Consider the following 20,146-nt stretch of genomic DNA (forward strand, 5'->3'; position numbering starts at 1 on the left):
TAAAATGAACTATTTTAATGTAAGTAACCAGGTTTTTGGCCATCAATCTCTGATGCACACTTTATAGATGTTTTGCCGAGCTTTCTGGTCTGACATTATCACTAACTAGCATGTAATCACTGACAGGTCCTATAAATATCACAACACAAGTTGAAATATCCACTGCATTAATGGCTAAAACTGTCCATGAAGGACTAGAGTCTCAGCCATTATCACTCCCCACCTATCCTTGTCCCTTGCCTACATACTTCTTTGCTGTCCCTCTTTGCTGAAGGACAATATTCCAAATCGTTAAAGCCCGCCTCTTTAAACTTTAAGTAGCTACTATATCTGGATCATTAATAAGAACTAAGATTTTTCGGTTCTTCCTGACTTTGTAGTCATCTTGCATGCTTAATAATCCAAACAGTCTTTTTAACAATGTCCCACCTGCATAACTTTTGTTCTTCCGCTTTGGATAATACCCACGCTTTCGAACCATAGATTACGATTGGCCGCAAAGTTGTTTGGTAGATTATTATACATATATACTATTCAGGAAAAAATGTACTCCTTAACACTAGATGCAACGTCTAGAGTCATCTATTACAGTCTGTAATTTGTTAATTTACGCCCTCCATAACACTGTATCCAAACATTTAATTGCTAAACACCTTAAAAGGAGTATTCTCCCACCATCAGGTTTCGGAATATTCTTTTTTTCTGAATTAACCATACACTTTTACTAAACCAAATTCCTTAGCAACCATATCCAGCTGTAAAAATGCTAATCTTAGCTCCCGCTGGATCTTGCCATTTAGTTCACCATTCAGTTGAACAGATAACCACGAAAATTGGTTAACAAGCTTCTGAAAATCGCTTTTAATTGTATGTAGAACAATGATGGTGACATTTAGTCCTCTTCTCTTAAACTACCTTTAGGTTTCCCACAGACTAATACTTACCCATAGTTCTTAGTGAGACATATCATTCGATTAGTAGCTTGAATTTTACTAAAAATGCATAAAATCACCGAATTACAGCCCTAGAGTGTCTCTTAAGAGCTGTACTACTATCGTCAAATTAGCCCAGATATTATTCATTAGCGAAAGTTGTATCATGCAATCTCAATATTGAATTTAAGACAAAAATATTAATCATTAGGACAATAATTGCTCACAGTGCACAATACAGTCTGCTACTAATTTATCTGTTATCTTTCAACTAAACAATTTTGACGCAATTAAAACAGACATTTTTAATCTATTTGAAGAATTTAAAATGTATAAGCAAATCTCATTTGCGGCAGATCAATTCGTTTAAGAGTAATTGGCTTAGCAGTTGGGAATCGTTTTGCAAATAAGCTCAATAAATATTGAGTCTTGCATTCGTAATTGGCTGTAGTTTAGAAGACAGGCATGTATAGTTGTTTCGATCAAGAACGAGAACGAGGTATTAAAATATGTGCAAAATACTGCTAAGATTAAGTACGTTGTTAAATAAAATAACCAATCTTACGAGCTCTTCTATTTCTTAACATAGTAGCTTAGCACAAATAAAAGCAAACTATTATTTGTGTTGCTAACTTGTTGACCTTTTATGTTTTCAATTTTGGTTTGTTGGATGTAAATCTTGAAAACTCAATTTTCTCAATATGACAAACTTTTCGGCATGAATAAAGTCGTGAGAAGACACACAGAAATAAAAAGAAAAAACAAAAACTGAATTCTAAATAGAGTTGAAGTAGTGAGGAACTTTGAAGTGCTTATGGACCAGGGACTCCAATTTAGAGAGAGCACATTGATAAAGTGTGCAGAAGGTAGCTTAATCTATGGGGCATGCAGGGTTTTCAAGAATTCTAAAGCCGTAAAATCCATACATTCTGCCTTGTCAGGTCTAAACTTGAAAACGCCTCCATTACTGAGATCCTATCCAGCAGGCGAAATAAAATGGTAAGTAGAAAAGCAGTAAAAGAATTCAGCCCGCTTCATCAAATGATTCATGCAGTGACTGACTGTGAGTTTGGATTCACTTGAGGATAGGCGACTGAGGAATGAACTTTTGTTTTCAAGATTCTGAATGATAGGGTTTATTGTGCCGAAATCTTATCTAAGATGATTTCGCCCGTCAGCAATGTTTAACATTCATTTCTTCAACGCATAGAAAATTGGTAGACTATTCTTGGTGAAGTTGAAACAATGCAGTAACAGAAGAGCTGAACTTGTTTTGCAACTCGTAAGAAAATCATCATCCTTCTTTCATGAAAGGCACACCAATTTTAGAATAACAATGTAAAAATATTATATTGTCAATAAACCCTGAAGATGACCTAGTCCCTTAGTCAAAAGGTGACGAAATAAAAAAAACAATGTCTGAAATTGGCATTATTCTTTCGATCATTCTGGATCAATGGATCAGTCACCAAAAACAATGAACAATACAACAGAGAAAGTTTTTCAAGACCTATATCCAACAATCTGGATTTCAAAAAACTATAATTTAAGGGGAAAAAAATATTTTTGATATTTCTATATAAAATGTTTGTATTTCATAATTTGATATTTTAAATGCCTATTAGGGAGGGAGGGGTGGAACTCGCTAAGTCCCAACTTGCAAAAATTAGGTTTATTATCTTCGATTTTGATCCAACGAAAATCAAGACAATGAACAGTGCAAGTCGTACTTAAAAGTCTCATATCTTATAGTTGGGCAAGAGAATAGAGCAATGAGGAGGCTGAAGATCAAAAGATGTATAGAAGTTGAAGTGATACAGCTTTTTTTTAACCAATGTTTGATAGTTACTGGCATTAAAAGCAACAGTATTCAGGGTTGTGTTATGTTGGTTTTTACAGCTCTCTGAAATAAATGGTTAAATCAAAACAAAAATAAAACCGCCTATTTTATCCGTCGTTGCACTCATGTTTTTATATCCCTGACCGGTTTCAGAATTAAAGTTCAACATGAGTAAAACTGGCATGTACCTCTCATGAAAGGTTGTAGTTGAATGGTTCCCTCAGAGGCCCCTAAACACTCTGTTCTGTACTGGTGATGGAGGGGATAGTAGATTTACTTTGTTTCTAAATTGGTGGCTTCCTTATTTTCTTATTTTAAATTAGCTCGGTTAGATTCGTGGCTCTCCGACGGAGAAGTGCCACCTGTTTGTGATTGCACTGGCCGCAGTGAAGGTTCACCACAACCAGTGTATCACAACGATGAATTCAATTTCAATGACATAACTACGAAAGGTTAAGGAAAACAAAATTTCCAAATGTTGGGCTTTATTCCGTGAGTTTGTGAGTGTGTTGTAAGTTCCGTGTGTTCGGAAGAAACGGAAGATCATCTCTTTTCTGTAAGTATATGTATTTTAAAGTACGTTATAACGTGAAGGTTATCTTCTCTCATAAGTTGTAATTCTCTGTAATACTTCCCCAGTTTTAGAAGTGCCAATAATATTCAATAAGAAGTTATTTTTGAAATGCAAATAAAGTTCAATAAAAATTTACTTTGGATTTTGTTTAAATTGAAGAACTAGAAAGATGTTAAGTTGTATCTTTGATGCCAAATGGTCCTATGGTACTCCTCACACGCGAGGAACATTTTGTAGTAAATACATATTTAATAATGATAGATTGGTAAGAACCGCGCAGTATGCTGAAATTAGCAGCAATAACTTCTAACGACAAATTTTCATTGAGTTCAAAAATTTTTTAACTGTTAACTCGCGATCAGTATTTATACATTCACGGTAAATGTAGGATTACTCTTCTGAACAGCGTTATGTTTCTCATGACCTCATGAGGTTCCCATATCATCTTACGTCCCAGAAAACCTGTAAAAACTTTCAAAACTACTGTTTTCTTTTGACAAATTTTGCGATAATAAGTGGAGTTTTTTGGAAATGTTATCTGGGCAAACAAGTGTACCGGTGCCCTGAAGGTCTGTAGGGAAATCCCAAGGGAGCAGAGAGTCAGCAATTAGAGATTAGTAGCTCCTTAGTGGCAGACACCTTCCCCTATGCCTCCCAGGGCGTATGTCTCGTAAATAAGCAGGCTTTCTGGGAAAGTTAACAATGCTTTCCTAAGGCCGTTTTAATTAGGTAATGAGTTTGCCTGTGGGTTTCCTAAACCTAAGTAGTTGTTCTCAACTGTCTTTGCTGCTCTTAAGAATGTGTTATGAGTATTGGGAGTTTTGGCATAGGTAGTGTATTTAGCTGGGATGTTCGCTGGGACGCCAATATCTCTGTAGAAGTTAACCCAATTTCGCAACAGAAATAAGTACGCTTAATCACTTTTATTAACTCTTTCATGGATGTTTATTTTTTTGGAGAATGGAGTGTTCCCATGGGACTGCTACTCTCTTGGACACTTTATTGGCTTGTATCCTACATATTAAAGAACACGAAAAGCATTGCTGCAATTATATGTTTGAGAAAAGTTAGTTGGTAACTCAAAAATTGTTTAAACACGCTTATTACTTTGATTTATTTTTTTTTTTGTGTTCTAGACAAAGGCGGATCCGGTACATCGGTTTGGGGAGGGATGGCGAATTTATGCGATAGCGAGTGTTGGGGGGAAGGAAATGAACCATTCACGGTCAATATTATTGTCACTATCCATTGATATTAACAGTAATATTGAAGTGAAATCACTCATGATAGTTCGATCTGTGAGAACTTTATTATTGATGCAAAGAGCATTAATCTTGACTGTAAGTTTCGATTGTATTGGGCGGATATAGAAAAGTAAAATAATGCCTATTTTTCCTGGCAGGGTTTACGTCCAATTACCCATTAGGAGTTATGGACTTAGGCGGCTAGCATACTTAACTTTACTTAAAAATCCCTTTTATTAACTATTAAATAAAATTTGAGGCCTAGACGGGCCTAGTAGATTAATGCTTCTTGGCTTTGCGGGCGTCGTTGCGGAGCTCGGGCTCCTTGGCGATGCCTGTTAATGGGAAGATATGTACAGAGTATAAACAATGGCAAAATTTATTATCAACATGAGAAAGTGGTATTCTGATTAAACTACTTAGTCTTCTTTTAGTAGACCTAGAATTTGACAAGTAAATTTTTACAAAAATGTAATTAAGCAAAAAGATTTTTATTTTTAAATGTTACTTCTGATTACTTAATTTTCATTAAGTTCGGTGGTGGTTTACGCAAATATTATCACCTACCTGGATATTTCAATGCAAATGAACCGGAAATTCTCCTTGACTATTCTTTCGAAATAACAAGTCGAGAAACTTATTAAAATTACCTAATGTGTACAAAGTAAAGTTACTTTCCATTTTATTTTCATCAACTTGTAAAAAAAAAAAAAAAAAATCCATGGGATGGATCTCCTAGTTCTGGACTCAAGAGGAATCAAAAGTAATTGAGAATATATGTATCATTGAAATGTTAAGAGGCGTGGTTTTGGACTGCTGTGCAAACACAATATTAACCATTAATAACTTCACAACTTGTATTTATTTGAAGAAAATTATTCATTAATAGCTTTAAATTGAGTATTACTTCAATAGATCGGAAGTGTGGAGTTTAAAAGGGATGTAAACTTTCTTGTTTACATTATTTGCACGTGTTTGTAACCAAGTACATATACTGTTCTTAAAATAAATTCTACTGCTTCGTTTAAACTACGAAAGCAAAATCTTTACTTAATAAGGAACTAATTCTTTTACTTTAAGTCTGTATGAGTAAATTTTGCGGTATCGGGTTACCTGCACTGAAGGTCGTTCCCTGAAACCCATAGGATCTTGGTATTTTGTCCATATTTACATAGATAGAAAGTGATAAGACTTTGTATAGTAGAAGAAAAGGAAAGTATAATTAGTGAAGTGCCTTTAATTTTAAAGTTGTAATTACCTATGTTGTTTAAAGCCAGAATGACTTTCAATGATAATGAAAAAGTTGTATTTTTCTATTTCCTCGTTTAGTTTTTCATTATTTTGTTTTCAGAAGTTCATTTTTCAGTAAATTTTAATTAGAAAACAAAATAATAAATTTTTGCTGTAATAATTTTCGTGTTTATTTGTCTCTTACTTTTTTTTTATTATTAATTTAATTTTTGCTTGTATTTTGCGTTATAAATATAACACTCCAACACACAAATCCTTTACAATATCTAGACATACTTTCTTTATCAGCATCTTTTTTAGGCCTCTAAAAATAAGGTGTTTACTTTTCAACTTGTTCTCCAAGATCTCTTACAGTATCATGTAAATTCATTTCTCTTGCTATAATCTCTTGAATTTCATTTCTTGATTGGTGATTTTAGATAAATAAATGGTCGAACAGTTTACAGATGACAATTTTGTTGTAACCATGTGCGATCAAACTTATTGCCTGTATTATTGCGCATCTATAATAATTAGTGATATTGACAAAAATTAGGTTTACACTGGGTAATATTAATCAAACTTTCTACAGATTACTACATTTAATACTATTATCATTAAGACCAAATGTGGTAAAAATGTTAACTGTGTAGGAAGGGTGCCATTGATATCACCTGTCTTAGTAAATTCGCTTCTTCTAATGAACGTTCTGAATCCTCCACTGAAAACCTTATTGTCAACAGTGAGAACAGTATCAAAAGGAATCCAAATCTGAGCTTCAGTTCAATTTTTTGAAAAGTTGTGTATACACTAAAACAAAAATAAATAATGGGTGAGTTGGCGAATGGGTATTATTGGACAACCCTCTTATAATAGCGAACACTGCTCCTATTGAAAGAACATAATGGAAATGAGCTACAGCTTTTAAAGTGTCATGCATAGAAGTGTACTCTGGGCAGCTGTACTGCAATCACACAGTACTGGAAGTGGTTACTAGAGTGCACATAGGTGTCTAACTGACTATGATCACCCCCCTGTGTAATTATGTAATTTATTGGCGAGTATTTATTCGGAATTTTGGGCACCCTTATGATAATTGATAGACTCAAGAGACTGATAAGGTTATCAGGAGTAGGAAAATGAAAAAGTGAATTAGTTACAAGCACATGCAACGGTATGGAATGTGCGAAGGTCGCTGACAGGTAGCAGTGAGGCAATATGTCCTGCGGGCATGCTCTGATTGCCAGGCAAGCAGGTCAATGATGCAGGTTTTAAACACGAAAAAGTGGTCTTTACAAAAATGTTTGTCTTTGCCTGTATATCTGTGGTTGTTGGCGTAAGTATGTAGGTAGGACACCATCGCCCATCCCAAATGGGATACGATTAGCTACTGGCTCTCCAGATTGGGGATTTCCCACCTTTTTCTTGCCAATTCTTTTCTTATCCTGCAAGTATTCCGAGTTACTGAACCTCTGTCCTTCCGGCAATGGACACAAATCAGAAAAGATGTCAAGATCATCGGGCGTGCGATCAGTAACGTTATACTTTTTGGTATGAAACAGTGAACTACGAACGCAAGCCAAATTCCAGGCCAGTTGCTTGCAGTGATCGATGGTGTAAAAAAATAACTGAGGTTATGAGATGAGTGGGAGGAGAAATGCAATTTAAGTAGTTGGAAATGCACTAGCTAGATGCGTGCAGTCAACGTGTTAGGGTGGGCCTTCCCTCACACAGGTAGTGTAACTTAATGGGTTCGGCCACTCCACGCGTTGGATGCACAAGTTCAACTTTTCCTTAAATAAGCCAAGCGAGAGTTGCATCCTAGGACGCTACTGTTTCCAGTGGGTGTTGCACATCAACCAGCTGGAGCAGTGGTATCTCCTTCTTGTTAATCGATCCCCGGCCTTGCATGAGGGGGCCGGTATACTCTGCGAAGAGTCGGTACGGTCCTTAAAAATCCTGAACTTACAGTTTGGAAAGGGCAAACGGGGAAGAATGTCTGCCTGCATGTGGTCAGCTTAAACGAAAAATAAATATAGTAGATAATAGTTTAAATTTGATATTTCGTTTGGTAAGTGGCAAAGGACTTTTTAATAGGTTATGAGTTGTTTCATCCAGCGAAATATCAAAAAGGCTGAATAGTAGTTCGACTCTATTATTGATAAGAAATTAATTTATTTGTGAGTAATGAATGGAATTGGTTTCTAATTGCGGCTTCTTAAATTAGAATTGTTTTACTTTCTCTATCTACAGACAAGGAAAGTACTGCGATCATATCTAATTTTCACCGCTTCCGTTTTGAGGTACCTTGTGTTCAAAAAAGTAGTTTCTATACTGCAGCTCAAAAACGATAAATCGCGAGAAGCTCAACTTTATATTTGGTTTGAGTACCCCCCACGGAACCTTATACTTAGCGAAGCATTCCCCAATTGGAAGTACCTCTTTACAAGATGTTTTTTCCATTTTGAGCAATTTTCTACTAGTGTACGTTAAACTTCGCGTATACATTGTGTACTCATAGCTGTATAACTGTTATTGTATTAATTTGTGTAGAAACATTGCCAATAGAAGTGTCCAATAAATATTATATACCAATGCTTGTGTAATTTAAGTACGAACCTTTCCGGTTAAGGACCTTCGCAAAAATGAGTTTAGTTGCACACAACTCTCCTTATTGATGGTACCATTTATTGCACTGAAATGGCTATAAAAATTAAATCAATGAAATGGCTATAGCTGAAATTAAAAGTTGAAGATCTACAAGAATTTAAATGAATATACCAAGTTTAATGAAAATCGTTGGGACAATTTCGGGACCACGCGGAGGTCCCGGGTTCGAATCCAGCAGCTGACCCTTAGATTTTCTCTTCCTAGGAGCTTCTTACAGCTCACTGTCCGGTGATGGACAGTGTTGTCTGTAACGAGAGAACACTGTCCGGAGGCCGGCAGTGCACTGGAAAAAGCTCTGGGCGCTAGTTGATGCGAAAAAAAACAATTTCGGGAAAACCCAAAGGCTGAAAAATCGATTACGTAATTTGGCACTTTCGGTTGTCTGAATCTTTTGAAAAGCTTACTGTTTGGTCCCACCTACCAAATATCAATTTCAACATTCCTTGATTTGTATTTTTTTGAGTTACATAGGCCACCGACATTTTTTCTGTTTTCCGTTTATTGTGTAATGTAAGTACGAATGAACCTTGTATAAAATCCTTCAGATAGTAAAGTGATACGTCGGGTTAAAGACTTTCTGGAAAATGAGTTTAGTTACACCAAATCGTTACCCAGACCGATAGAATGACTCAGACATAGAGAGATGGAGCAATTTGTAATAATTTTTCATACATAAAACGTGCATTCCCTTGAAAATCAAAACAAAAAATCTGCACAGTCGCAAAATTTTCTCTTGTGAGGGGTAAGAAAATATGGATATGTGTAAGAATTACTCTAAGGGGAAGTAGTGAGAGCTCGCTAAGACTTTCTCTGCGGCCCAATAGTTTGTAGGCTGGCAGGAGAACAAGTACTACGCGAGATGAATGTCAGACCGCTTGATTGTTGTAGCTGTTTAATAAGCAGAGACGGGGTGGCTGGTGTTATTAACTCCCTCTACCACGGTATACACCAAGGTGGGGCGATCCAACAGGTAGAATTTAGCCAACTCTTTACCTGATGTTTAGTAGTTCTTTGCTTAAATTGTAGTTGTTGTTTGTGTTTTGATTCTTTAATTTATTTGCAGTATCTAAGTAATAATAAGCTAGTATCAGATTGTTGAGTAATTTAGCCACAATGAATCTGAGTGAACGTAAAGTGATTATGTGTCGTGATTGGTGGAAAATCTGCTGGTTGTATGGCAGTCAGGAGAAGTACCACAGGCAACTATACTCCATTCGAGATTCTCATGTCAAGAGTACGCAAACGTCACTGCACAATTTCAATAATACATTCTTAAGTACAAAACCGTATGTATTCTTAACTGTTTTTAAGTATTGTGCTAAATTTGATGCATTACTTTCCTGCCTTTAAAATGATAGAAACAATTTTTAAAATGGTGAAATGGACTTTAAAGTTTCTAAATATAGGTAAGAACTATGTTCATAAACCCTAGTAAAAAAAAACTTGATTATTTGAGAATATCTTCCTCTAAATTTCTTGGATTCTTTATTTATCATTGGCAAGATGATCGAGCGGTGGTTTTATTGGTATATAAGTGACAGCTTTAGACCGAATTCAAATACTAGGAGAATATGAAAAAAGACTTATGACCGTTACCTAGTTCTTTGTGATATTTGGAAGTATTTTTTAAATTGCTATAACAATATCCCAATTGATTTTGCAAGATCAGGTGAGCAAATGTACTATACGAAAAATATAAAGCTTACTTCAGTTTTCGAAAACCTGCCAACCTGCTGAACTTCTCATTCAGCATCGTTGCCCAATTAAACAGACTAATGGTGGAAAAATGACCTAATCTCAAATGAATCCCGATTGTCCTTCTGACAAAAGTTGGATGCGTGTTGAATTTCGGAAACTAAGGACACTCATCTACTGTTGCTGTGTTCAAATGAGCAAATGCAAGTTGTGCTTTTATGTGGTTAATGCAAAGTTCAGAGTCAGTGCAGGTTTTATTTAATGCAAACCTTCATCATTCACCTGTTATCAATAAATTCCATCACTCTCGCAAAAAAACAGTAGAGATGTCTTTACAGAAACTAAAAGGTCTTAAAAGTCACCAACACTAAAAAGATCTTGAATCTATGAGTTATGTACTCTGTTATTCTGGTCCAGTCTTCTTCCATTTTTATTGACTTCTAGGGCGCAAAATCCTTATTATCGTTGTAAAATAACCAATCCATGCCATACTTGAGTTTCGTGGTCTATGCCCAAGGACCGCGTACGGGTCAACTACTGAAAGCAAGGAGACAAAATTTCTCTTTAGTGCTTGAAAAGTCATTAAACATTTCATTTCCGAAACTTCTTAAAAAAAAAGGAAAGTGAAATAGATAAACTTTGTTTACAGGAAATGTATACGCTACGTTACTTTAAAGTACTTCTTAACTGATTTATTATAACCTTCTTAGATTGTTTATTTAGAGATGTGGGGAATAGAACAAGTAGATTGATTGTATGTGGAGGATAATCTAGAAATTTAGGAGAAAATTATAGGTGGAGAATTTTTAGTCATTTTTTCTCTATTTCAGTTTATCCTGTGTAATTCCTGCAGAGGGCAGAAGTCAGTTTTTGTCAGAGTAGTGCCAAGATACTAGTCATGGTTAGTCCAAGACTTTTTCTTTTATCTTCACCAATGCAGGCATTTCTGTCATTTTGCGTTTTGCAGCCCAATAAGCTTTTACTCTGCATTCTGGGTTATTTGCTTTGGCGCCTCCGACAGCGGTGCATGTAAAAATATACTCTACAATCATTTCTTCTTCCTCATTGCAGAGCGTACACCAAGAACTCTTGACTACTCCTATTCACTGCAGATAATCATCCGGCGCACACTTCGGTGGGTGCTCCTGTAAGTTACCCCCCAAAAAAGTTAAGAGCGGCTAGACTGCAAAGTGGGACAGCAACTTTTATTGCTTCCTCCAAAAAAAGAATTTGTTAAAATGCATTGTGTGAAATTTTCCGAGGAATTAATTTATCTTCCATAAATCATTGCGTTGGTTGTAAAGTAAGATGTACAATTTTGAACGCTAGCTATTTGGTACAAGTACCATGTGGCGCTGAGAGAAAGTCGAGTGTGGGTTTAAACAACGCTTTTATACTTGAAACTTCAAAACAGTATTTTTGATGAAAAATGGATTCTACTGAAAATGCTACGATTGCTGTATTTTCCTTATAGAAGTGACAGATAACAGTAAAATTGTCCTCTTTGTGAAATGCATTTCCGGGGTACTTGCCATATTTTCTAAAATCTGTCGATTCTCTAAATTTGCATTAAAATTAAAATGCATAATTAGGGCAATATTACCATATTCACAAAAAAATTAGACGATGGCGAATTTATAAAGGAACAAAATCCACAATTTTGTATTATTCATTTGTTTATAAAATGACAATATCCCAACTTTTCTGCTTCTTGTTTTATATTAGAAGAGCAAACAAAGAAATATAAAGCAGGAAACGTCTTTATTTTTGGCGATTTTGAGATTAACATTTTTTTATAGCATAATTCGATAATTCATGGAAAAATAAGTAAGAAAAATTTTAGTAGCATTTTAAATAGAAATAATTCCCAACAAAGGAATCACCAATTATGCGAAATGTAATTGTACGGCGACGAAAATGGCTCTACGGTTCGTCCATCCGTAATCATCAGTAAAGTAGAATCTCTTTTTGCGGTCTGAGAAAAATTTAAACATTAGAAAAATCAATGGTACATGACCGGTTAAGCAAACTGGCTGCTAGAGTTAACCAGAAAAATTGTATTAGCAAGTACAAGCCCTGCAGGTCCGGGGACAGAATAGGCCTGCTCCTCTATCCGGGATGACGTAGAAGGCAACTTACGATTTGCACGGCCCATTTCCATTCGAGTGAGTTCATAAACTTTTCTTCCATTTCCGCTTCTTGTTTAATTACTGACCTTCTGATGCTATCTTTTCTTTTCACACCGTTCACGCTTCTTTCCTTTGCCCTTTTTATTGAAGTCCAAGTCTGACATCCATATGTTAGGCTCGGCATTATACTGCAGTCAAATATGTTTCCTTTCCTTTTTATTAGCACATTGCAGTTCTTCATTATGTGCTTGAGTGACCACTATTTCCTTCATGACATCTCAATTCTTCTCTCTACTTCATTCCTATTCTCAAATTTTATCATCTGCCCCAAATATATAGTGCTATCTACATAGTGCAACTTAACTTCTTCTTTTAGCCTGTTTATAATGATTTTTTCATTGATTTTTAGTCCTTTTGAAGACCTATATCCAATTCATTTAATTTTTTTCCGCATAGCTTTTTGCGTGAACACCACTAAATTATCTGCAAATCTTAGATGCGTCAATTTTGTCATTGATATTAATTCCATGTTAATACTAAGTGTCATCCCATTAGATCTTTCTAAATACCTCGTCAAGCACGTAATTGAAAAGTATAGGTGACAGCGGATCCCTTTGTTTCATCCCTCGGTAGTTTAATGTTTGGTCCATTTCTTTCAAGAACTACTTTGGATTTATTATTTGAGTATATCTGATTTATATGGTTGATGTATTTTGTGTGAATATCTTGGACTTTCAAAGCTTTATATTTATCGGTTTTTAAACCAATTCATTTAATTTTTTTCCGCATAGCTTTTTGCGTGAACACCACTAAATTATCTGCAAATCTTAGATGCGTCAATTTTGTCATTGATATTAATTCCATGTTAATACTAAGTGTCATCCCATTAGATCTTTCTAAATACCTCGTCAAGCACGTAATTGGAGATGTAACATGGAGTCGAAGGCTTGTAGATGTTTTAGAGTAAAAAAAAAACTGAAAACAGTAAATAAAAAAATACATTATTTTGTTGTACAGAATGGCCCACGAAATGGCTGAGAGTATAATATGTGCTGAGATGGTCAGGCAGACGCATTCAGACGACGATTCGGGATGCCCGTTAGAGGAATATACTTGGATACCTCCTGGCTTGAGACCTGATCAGGTAAGTTGGATAGGAGGATATATGTATTTATACCGAACTTTAAGTTAAATCAAAAAGCAAGTTTTTGGGTGTGGCATTCTTCCAAAGCCTATTGTATCAAGAAAGATTTGCAGCTTGTGATAACACCAACTATTGCAACAGTTCTGTAGTTTTAGTCACCTCCTTAAATAGAGAATGTAGTTATGAGTATTTAGAATAGAATAAAATATTTATTTAATGTCATTTAGGTATGTAACCCAAACTTGGATCTTAATATTCGGTAAATTGAACGTCTGACCTACAGTACGAAAAATAATTTACTTTTACCTGCTAGGCGTTCATTCTGGCCACATATCTTTCACCTATCTTTGACGTCTCGTAAGCTGCAATTATCACTTGTTTTTGGACTCCTGTGGTTTAATAAAGTTATTGAGAATACACGCATTAGCTGCTAGTATTTTAGCTGTTTCATCCAAAGCAGTTTCTGACGAACAAATCATTTTTTTGAAGTCTTTACTTTTATAGCGGACTATCAGGTGTATTTATCAGAACTAACTAATCCAGCCCCAAAAACTACAAATAGTTATTCGAATCTTTTTCAAAATATTGTAAGCACGTGACAGGTAAAAAGTTCAGTTAACTCGGAAGTATAAAATTACTTAATTGACTTTAAAGAACCGGTGTGAAGCTTGCACAAACACAACTCACAGTATTTCTAATTAGATTTCATAGAAACTGCCAGTTAAGCAGGAAATCGAGTTAATGGCCTCTTAGACAAAGCTCAGTTTGTCTGAGAGAGGTGTCACTTGCTATCCACAAACGTTTGCAAATAGATTTGTTGAGTTTTGAGGGTTTAGAATTATGGAGAATGTAGTTTTTTTTATAGTGTAGTTTGTATATTTTGTCTTACAGGTACCTATATATTTTGTGGGTCTACCAGAAGAAAAGATACCATATGTAAATAGTCGAGGAGAGAGATACCGGCTGAACCAGTTAGTGTACCAGTTGCCACCGCAGGACAACGAGGTGCGCTACTCAAGACCACTGTCTGACGAGGAGACTACCCAGTTGAGAAAATTCGCATCGCAACGCAAGCGAGACAATTTAGGTCAGGGAGTGGCTGGACATTTGGATAAAACTATGCCATGTACCGCAGTAAGTTCTACTGGTCTCTAATGAAGTTGTAAAAACAAAGAGCCTTTGACAAAGTTTCAAATTTGTTGTAATACGCCTTGCGTGCTTCATCTTTTCATTTTACAATTTTCTGTGTTCAACTTTCTACTGGAAATACTGGCCGCCAGCTATGTCCGATGTTCTTTCTGCCAAAATGGTGTGCATGCAGAATAGAGTATTTGACACGACCAACAGCAAGCATCTTAAAATGAATTACCTCTATCAGTCCTACCACTTGCACAGCATTTCTCTCTCTCTTTTCTTTTGATCACATTATCCAAAATTAATCAATTTTTCATCGCAAGTAATAATTCGTTTGAGTGAGTAATAAAGCGAATATCAACTTGAAAAAAAGGTCTAAAGTCGTATGCAGCTTGCTGAAGCGTAAGTTGTTGTTGAATGCTTTTGCGGCTTCTTGCAAGTTCGTGGTTGATTGGGACTTTCCTAATTTAGTAGAAAGCTTTCTGCTGGCTAGTTGACAATCCGCATACACTGCTGGCGTCAGAAGTGTATGATGGATAAACAGGAACTGTTTTATAAACATAGTTCGTAAACAGTACAAAGAACCACAAGCATTCTGACTATAAATGTAGACTCTATCGAGACATTAGTAAATTTCCTCGCGCAAAGAAACTGGCCTAAAGAATAGTAGTCGGATAGTAACTAAGTATGTTGTAAAAAAAGTTTATCGCTATCATATTTTCCATTTCCTCTCTTGAAAAGGCAGAATTCTTGGAAAGTTCGGGAAATAATACTTTTTGAATTACTTTTTCATAGTTACAGAAAGGCACACAACATTGATTAGTTTCTGAAATCATCTTGCAACAAAACAGAAATTCCATTCATTAGAGGATTTTGGCCATTAAATAAACTTACATCACATCCAACTATTCCTTTCATCTGCCATTATCCTACTACCTCTTTTGACCTTTCCATTTCAAGTTAGAATAATACATATGTATAGGGGCCCTCTATTCTGTCCAAAGATCAATATAATGCGGAGATTTAAAACCTCAGATGATGTGCATGAGTTTTAAATTCCAAGGAACTTGTTAACTGCAGAGAAATAAAATTGATTGTTTCCTATCTGATGTTAGTGTTTTGTATATGTTGCAGTGCGACGAGATGATGTCATGCGGCGACATGGCCGTGTTCGCAAGTCGCGCCGGTCCGAATGCATGCTGGCATCCTGCGTGTTTCACCTGTTGTACCTGCCAAGAGTTACTAGTAGACTTAGTGTACTTCTACAGTGATGGAAGATTATATTGCGGCAGACACCATGCGGAGACCATAAAGCCAAGGTGTTCTGCCTGCGATGAGGTTAGTGGAGATCGCTTTTTTGTTTGTTAAAATGACTTAAGTTCAGTATTGATGCCCCAAGTCTTTGAATTTAAAGAGCCACCTCCTACACACACAGTATAAACTATAACTCTGATTTTAAATTGCCCTAAGTCAACTCAATGAACACATTTACTTCCTATATTCGGAGTTAGTCAAATATATAACGAAAATTATTTTTATTTTATTTTTTTGCGCATCAACAGCTGAGGTTATTAGCGCCCGGAGCTTTTTCCAGTGCACTGCCGGCCTCCGGACAGTGTTCTCTCATTACAGACAACACTGTCCATCACCGGACAGTGAGCTGTAAGAAGCTCCTAGGAAGAGAAAATCTAAGGGTCAGCTGCTGGATTCGAACCCGGGACCTCCGCGTGGGAGTCCAGTATGCTAACCACATAGCTAATCCCTTCCCTAACGAAAATTATTATTATCAAAAGTGTGATTTTTCTACATAATCAGTTTTAGAAATATAGCGGATCGTTTACTTTTTTATTGTATCATTGTTAATTGTGTCAATAACCGACCCACCTTATCGTTCGCCTCCTAGAGAGCGTTAAATCCGGTTTATAGGAAGGTTATTTAAGTTGTTTAATGCACTTGCAGATTTTTTCAAAGATAGCAAAAGGGTCTTCATTTTCACTATCCGGAAAATTTGCTACTTTTTTTTTGTATTTAAGACGTGTCAACATCTAAGATATTAGCGTCCAGAGCTTTTTTCACTTTACTGCCGGCCTGCGGACAGTGTCCTCAAGTTACACATAACAATGTGCATCGCCGGACAATTTACTGTAAGAAGCTCCTAGGAAAAAAAATCCAATTGCCAGCAGCTGGATTTGAACCCGTGATCTTCGTGTTGAATCCTATTTGCTAAACATTCAGCTAATCCCCTCCCTTTATTAAATTTTGCTTTCTTATCTGTTATAAAGCTCGAATTTCATTTTTATTGTTAAGTATTTCGTGTCCCAAATTACACATTTCTTTTTTATAACTTTTCTTAAAGTGTTTTTTCTGAGACGCAACTTAAAACATTTTTATTGTCTTCCTTCAATGCTTCTTATATATAAATTTAACATTAGAATTGTCTCAAAATTTCAAACATGCTAGCTAGAAGATGCTCATTGGATCCCTCACCACCTCTTTGGACCTCGCAGAACCATTCTCACCTAATTCGATGTTTTTGTTTGTGTTTTGCACAAATGCAAACAGTTAAAGCGATCAACTGTCCATCTTTAATAAATGAAGCACTGTTTCTGTGTATTCTATCAAGTTATTATCAACTATTAAAAAACCACTCATTAATTTTTTGTTTATAATTTCACAAAATATTACTTTCACGGTATTTAAAACTTGTGCTCGAAACTGCACCATGTCATTGTAGGATATTGTTCTACCGCTGTATTTTAAGAACTACGTTCTTCTTCTAAAGTGATTTCAGGTCAGTGTTTCAGTACATTTTTTTTTTATTTAGTTAATACTAGCGGACGAATGTACAGAGGCTGAAGGCAAGGCTTGGCACATGAATCATTTCACATGTACCGAGTGTCTGGAAGCCCTCGGAGGACATAGATACATCATGAGGCACAGGTCGCCTTACTGCTTAAATTGTTTTGATACATTGTTTGCGGAATTCTGTGATGCCTGCGGCGAACCAATCACTGTGGATCAAGGTAAGCGATATTATATATATACATATTTATGGTGCGCTAGTTGATCGCGCAATCGCTCTCATAATCTCGGATTTCTAATCACTTTTTGTTTGTTTGCTTTTAGGTGAGATGAGCCATGAAGGACAGCATTGGCACGCCACTGAAGAATGCTTCTGTTGCAAGACCTGCAATAAGCCTTTGCTAGGGCGAGCATTTCTTCCGAGGAGAGGTCTTCTGTATTGTTCGGTGGCTTGCAGTAAAGGCGAACCTCCGACGCCTGTCTACTGCCCAGCTCTTATTTCAGCTTCTAATAATATCAAGTATGTATAGAACACAGAGCAGTAGGCGATAAGCCCGGCCTTTGTTAAGTAGACCTCAGTGTGTGGTGCGGATCAGTAAGCATGTAGAGTGGCCATAAATGCTCAGCCATCTGAGCCCTTCACCAGACCACAATGATGTTTGCTGGTTTTTGCAGTGAGAAAATTAAAGCTGCCCAAGACTGTATCAGTACAGTATGTGGTTGTACTATCTCGAGTCAAGTAATAATTTTTTATTTTTATTCACGTAGGTCGCAGGCAGATTCTGCACTGGGACTACATAATCAAGAATTAACAAATAACTGCAGTGCAATGGTAGACCTACCGAACAGTTCGGCAGATAAATCATTCGACAGGAATTGGAATATCCTAGGAAATAAAAACTCTGTACCTGGACAAATCACCGATCAGATATCAAAGCTGAGCATGGATTCGACTGACATAGAACAGCCTTCGAAACCGGTTATCGTTCACAAGGTATTCTCTTATATGTTCATTTTCCTAGATGGGTAATGTGGTTTTATAGCTGCTTTAGCACATCTAACATTCGCAAGACACAACAACACAGCTAATGTTTGTGCAACTACATTGGGTACAAGCTATATCCCACTCACCAACTCCATTTCACTGCATAAACACTATGCGTTTACTATGTACTTTGTGAATGTACAAGGAAGCCACGTTGATCACAGTGGCTTTACAGCTACTCATCATAGCTGTACCTTGCTCTGAATTACTATTTTCTTGGTCTAGGATATTGATGAACTGTTGTCCCAGTGTACGAGTCGAGGTCGGGAAGGAGTTCAACTGGTAAGCGAATCGAGAAGTCTAGAAAGTTGTTGGGCATCTGCTACGTCGAAAACTCCAGCGGCATCTTCTGGCAAGAAAAATCTTACAGTTAGATTTAGGTAATTTAGTAACATTTAGTACGCCAACTCAAGCACGCTCTAAAGTGCCTCGTTACTGCCATGTACATATCTATCACTTTTGTAACATTATGAGGTATTAAATACTCCTCTGTACTAATATTTTTATCCTGTTACCCGCAAGGTGTGTGGTTCCCGGCGAGACGAATAAAACGCCTAGAAATTTAACTAATAACAACGAACGCCCAATGAGTCCGCATACTTCAGACACTTCGGATACATGCTCCACATGTTCGACCAGTTCTAGCGACGATCTGACAGCGTATTCACTGAGCCCTAGGAAGGATACCGGAGGTGTGAGGATATCGTATATTCCAAACGATGCGTTGGCCTGCACTCGCCGTAAGATCACCCAATCTACTGCAACACAGGCAGTGACAAGTATTAAGAAATCGGAGGATAATTGTGTGATCTCATGATCTTAGTCGTTAGGAGATTTCCATTAACTTTTAGGATTCAGTGCTCACTACTAAGAGGTTTAGTTCTAAATGGCGAGTGCTTTGTGCTGGGTGTCAAGTGTTCAGTTTTCAGTGACCAGTACTTTGTTTACATTGCTGAGTGATCTTGGCTTAGTGACTTGTGTTCTGACAGCCCGACACAGATTCTGCAGTTCTCTCCTAGAACTCAGACTTGTACTGCAGAATGTCTAATATCCTTCTTTTCTTTGATTTACAGTAAATAAATATTTTTTTTAGTAAAGATATGTGCGCCATATTTCTTGTATTTTTTGTAAATTAATGAATAAATTGGTTTATTTATTTATGAGTTATTTGGTTTCATTTCTTTTCTTCCTCACACCTCAACGAACCTGCACTGTACTCCATCACTCTAGTTTCTAACCTCACTATACTCTACGTACGATTGCTACAGTGGTGATACAGATGTTAGAAAAATAGAGGTCCGAGACGGCCATCATGTAATAACGTTGATTAAGTTTTATGAAGAGCCGTGCTCCAAAAGGATAGTTGTAACTTTCATTGATAGAATAACTACAAATGCAAACAACTAGCAATCAAATCAACCAAAAACTTGTAAAAAAATTACTCGTAAACCCAAATTAAAATGTGTCTATAAGAAATACCTGTTTACTGCGAAGAGTGGCGATGGTTGGATTCTCACTATCTCGCTTCAGGCAGATTAGGGTCTTCCTAATCTAAACGTTATGAAGAGTAGGTATAATTAAAGACGAATTGTAACTACAAAGGAAAGAAGAAAAAAGCTAACGAATGCATTAGCGTCAAAATGTATCAAAAGAATAGAAGTAGAAGGAGTTATAAAAACCACAATACTGACGGTGTGTTCACAAGCG

At 36.4% G+C, this 20,146-nt stretch overlaps 2 protein-coding genes across 9 annotated transcripts in view; one reads left to right on the forward strand and one right to left on the reverse strand.

Moving 5' to 3' along the window:
* Tmem43 (Transmembrane protein 43) overlaps positions 1–20,146 on the reverse strand; it is a 47,646-nt gene that overhangs the window by 25,705 nt on the left and 1,795 nt on the right. Inside the window, exon 1 of one of the 4 annotated variants that reach the window (XM_074138465.1) lies at positions 6,495–6,630. The exons of the other annotated variants lie outside the window; for them this stretch is intronic. The gene's annotated coding sequence lies outside the window, so the exon portion shown is untranslated. Of the gene's footprint in view, positions 1–6,494; positions 6,631–20,146 lie in introns of those variants that run through there. 4 annotated transcript variants of the gene reach the window in all.
* Positions 3,056–19,602, forward strand: esn (espinas). 5 transcript variants are annotated; one of them, XM_074138459.1, is made up of 9 exons: positions 3,056–3,328; positions 13,332–13,458; positions 14,329–14,592; positions 15,727–15,930; positions 17,417–17,615; positions 17,719–17,914; positions 18,163–18,388; positions 18,665–18,819; positions 18,962–19,602. In XM_074138459.1, the coding sequence occupies exons 2-9, from the start codon at positions 13,333–13,335 to the stop codon at positions 19,254–19,256; spliced, it is 1,665 nt and encodes a 554-aa protein (XP_073994560.1). In that variant the 5' UTR covers positions 3,056–3,328; position 13,332; the 3' UTR covers positions 19,257–19,602. The 5 variants fall into 5 exon arrangements, with proteins under 5 accessions (XP_073994560.1, XP_073994561.1, XP_073994556.1 ...); XM_074138460.1 differs by having other exon boundaries at positions 3,060–3,328; positions 14,350–14,592; XM_074138455.1 differs by lacking the exon at positions 3,056–3,328 and adding an exon at positions 9,436–9,776.

This window comes from Rhodnius prolixus, unplaced genomic scaffold (assembly GCF_049639745.1).
Source record: "Rhodnius prolixus isolate KJV_2025 unplaced genomic scaffold, Rpr scaffold_11, whole genome shotgun sequence".
NCBI lineage: Eukaryota > Metazoa > Arthropoda > Insecta > Hemiptera > Reduviidae > Rhodnius > Rhodnius prolixus.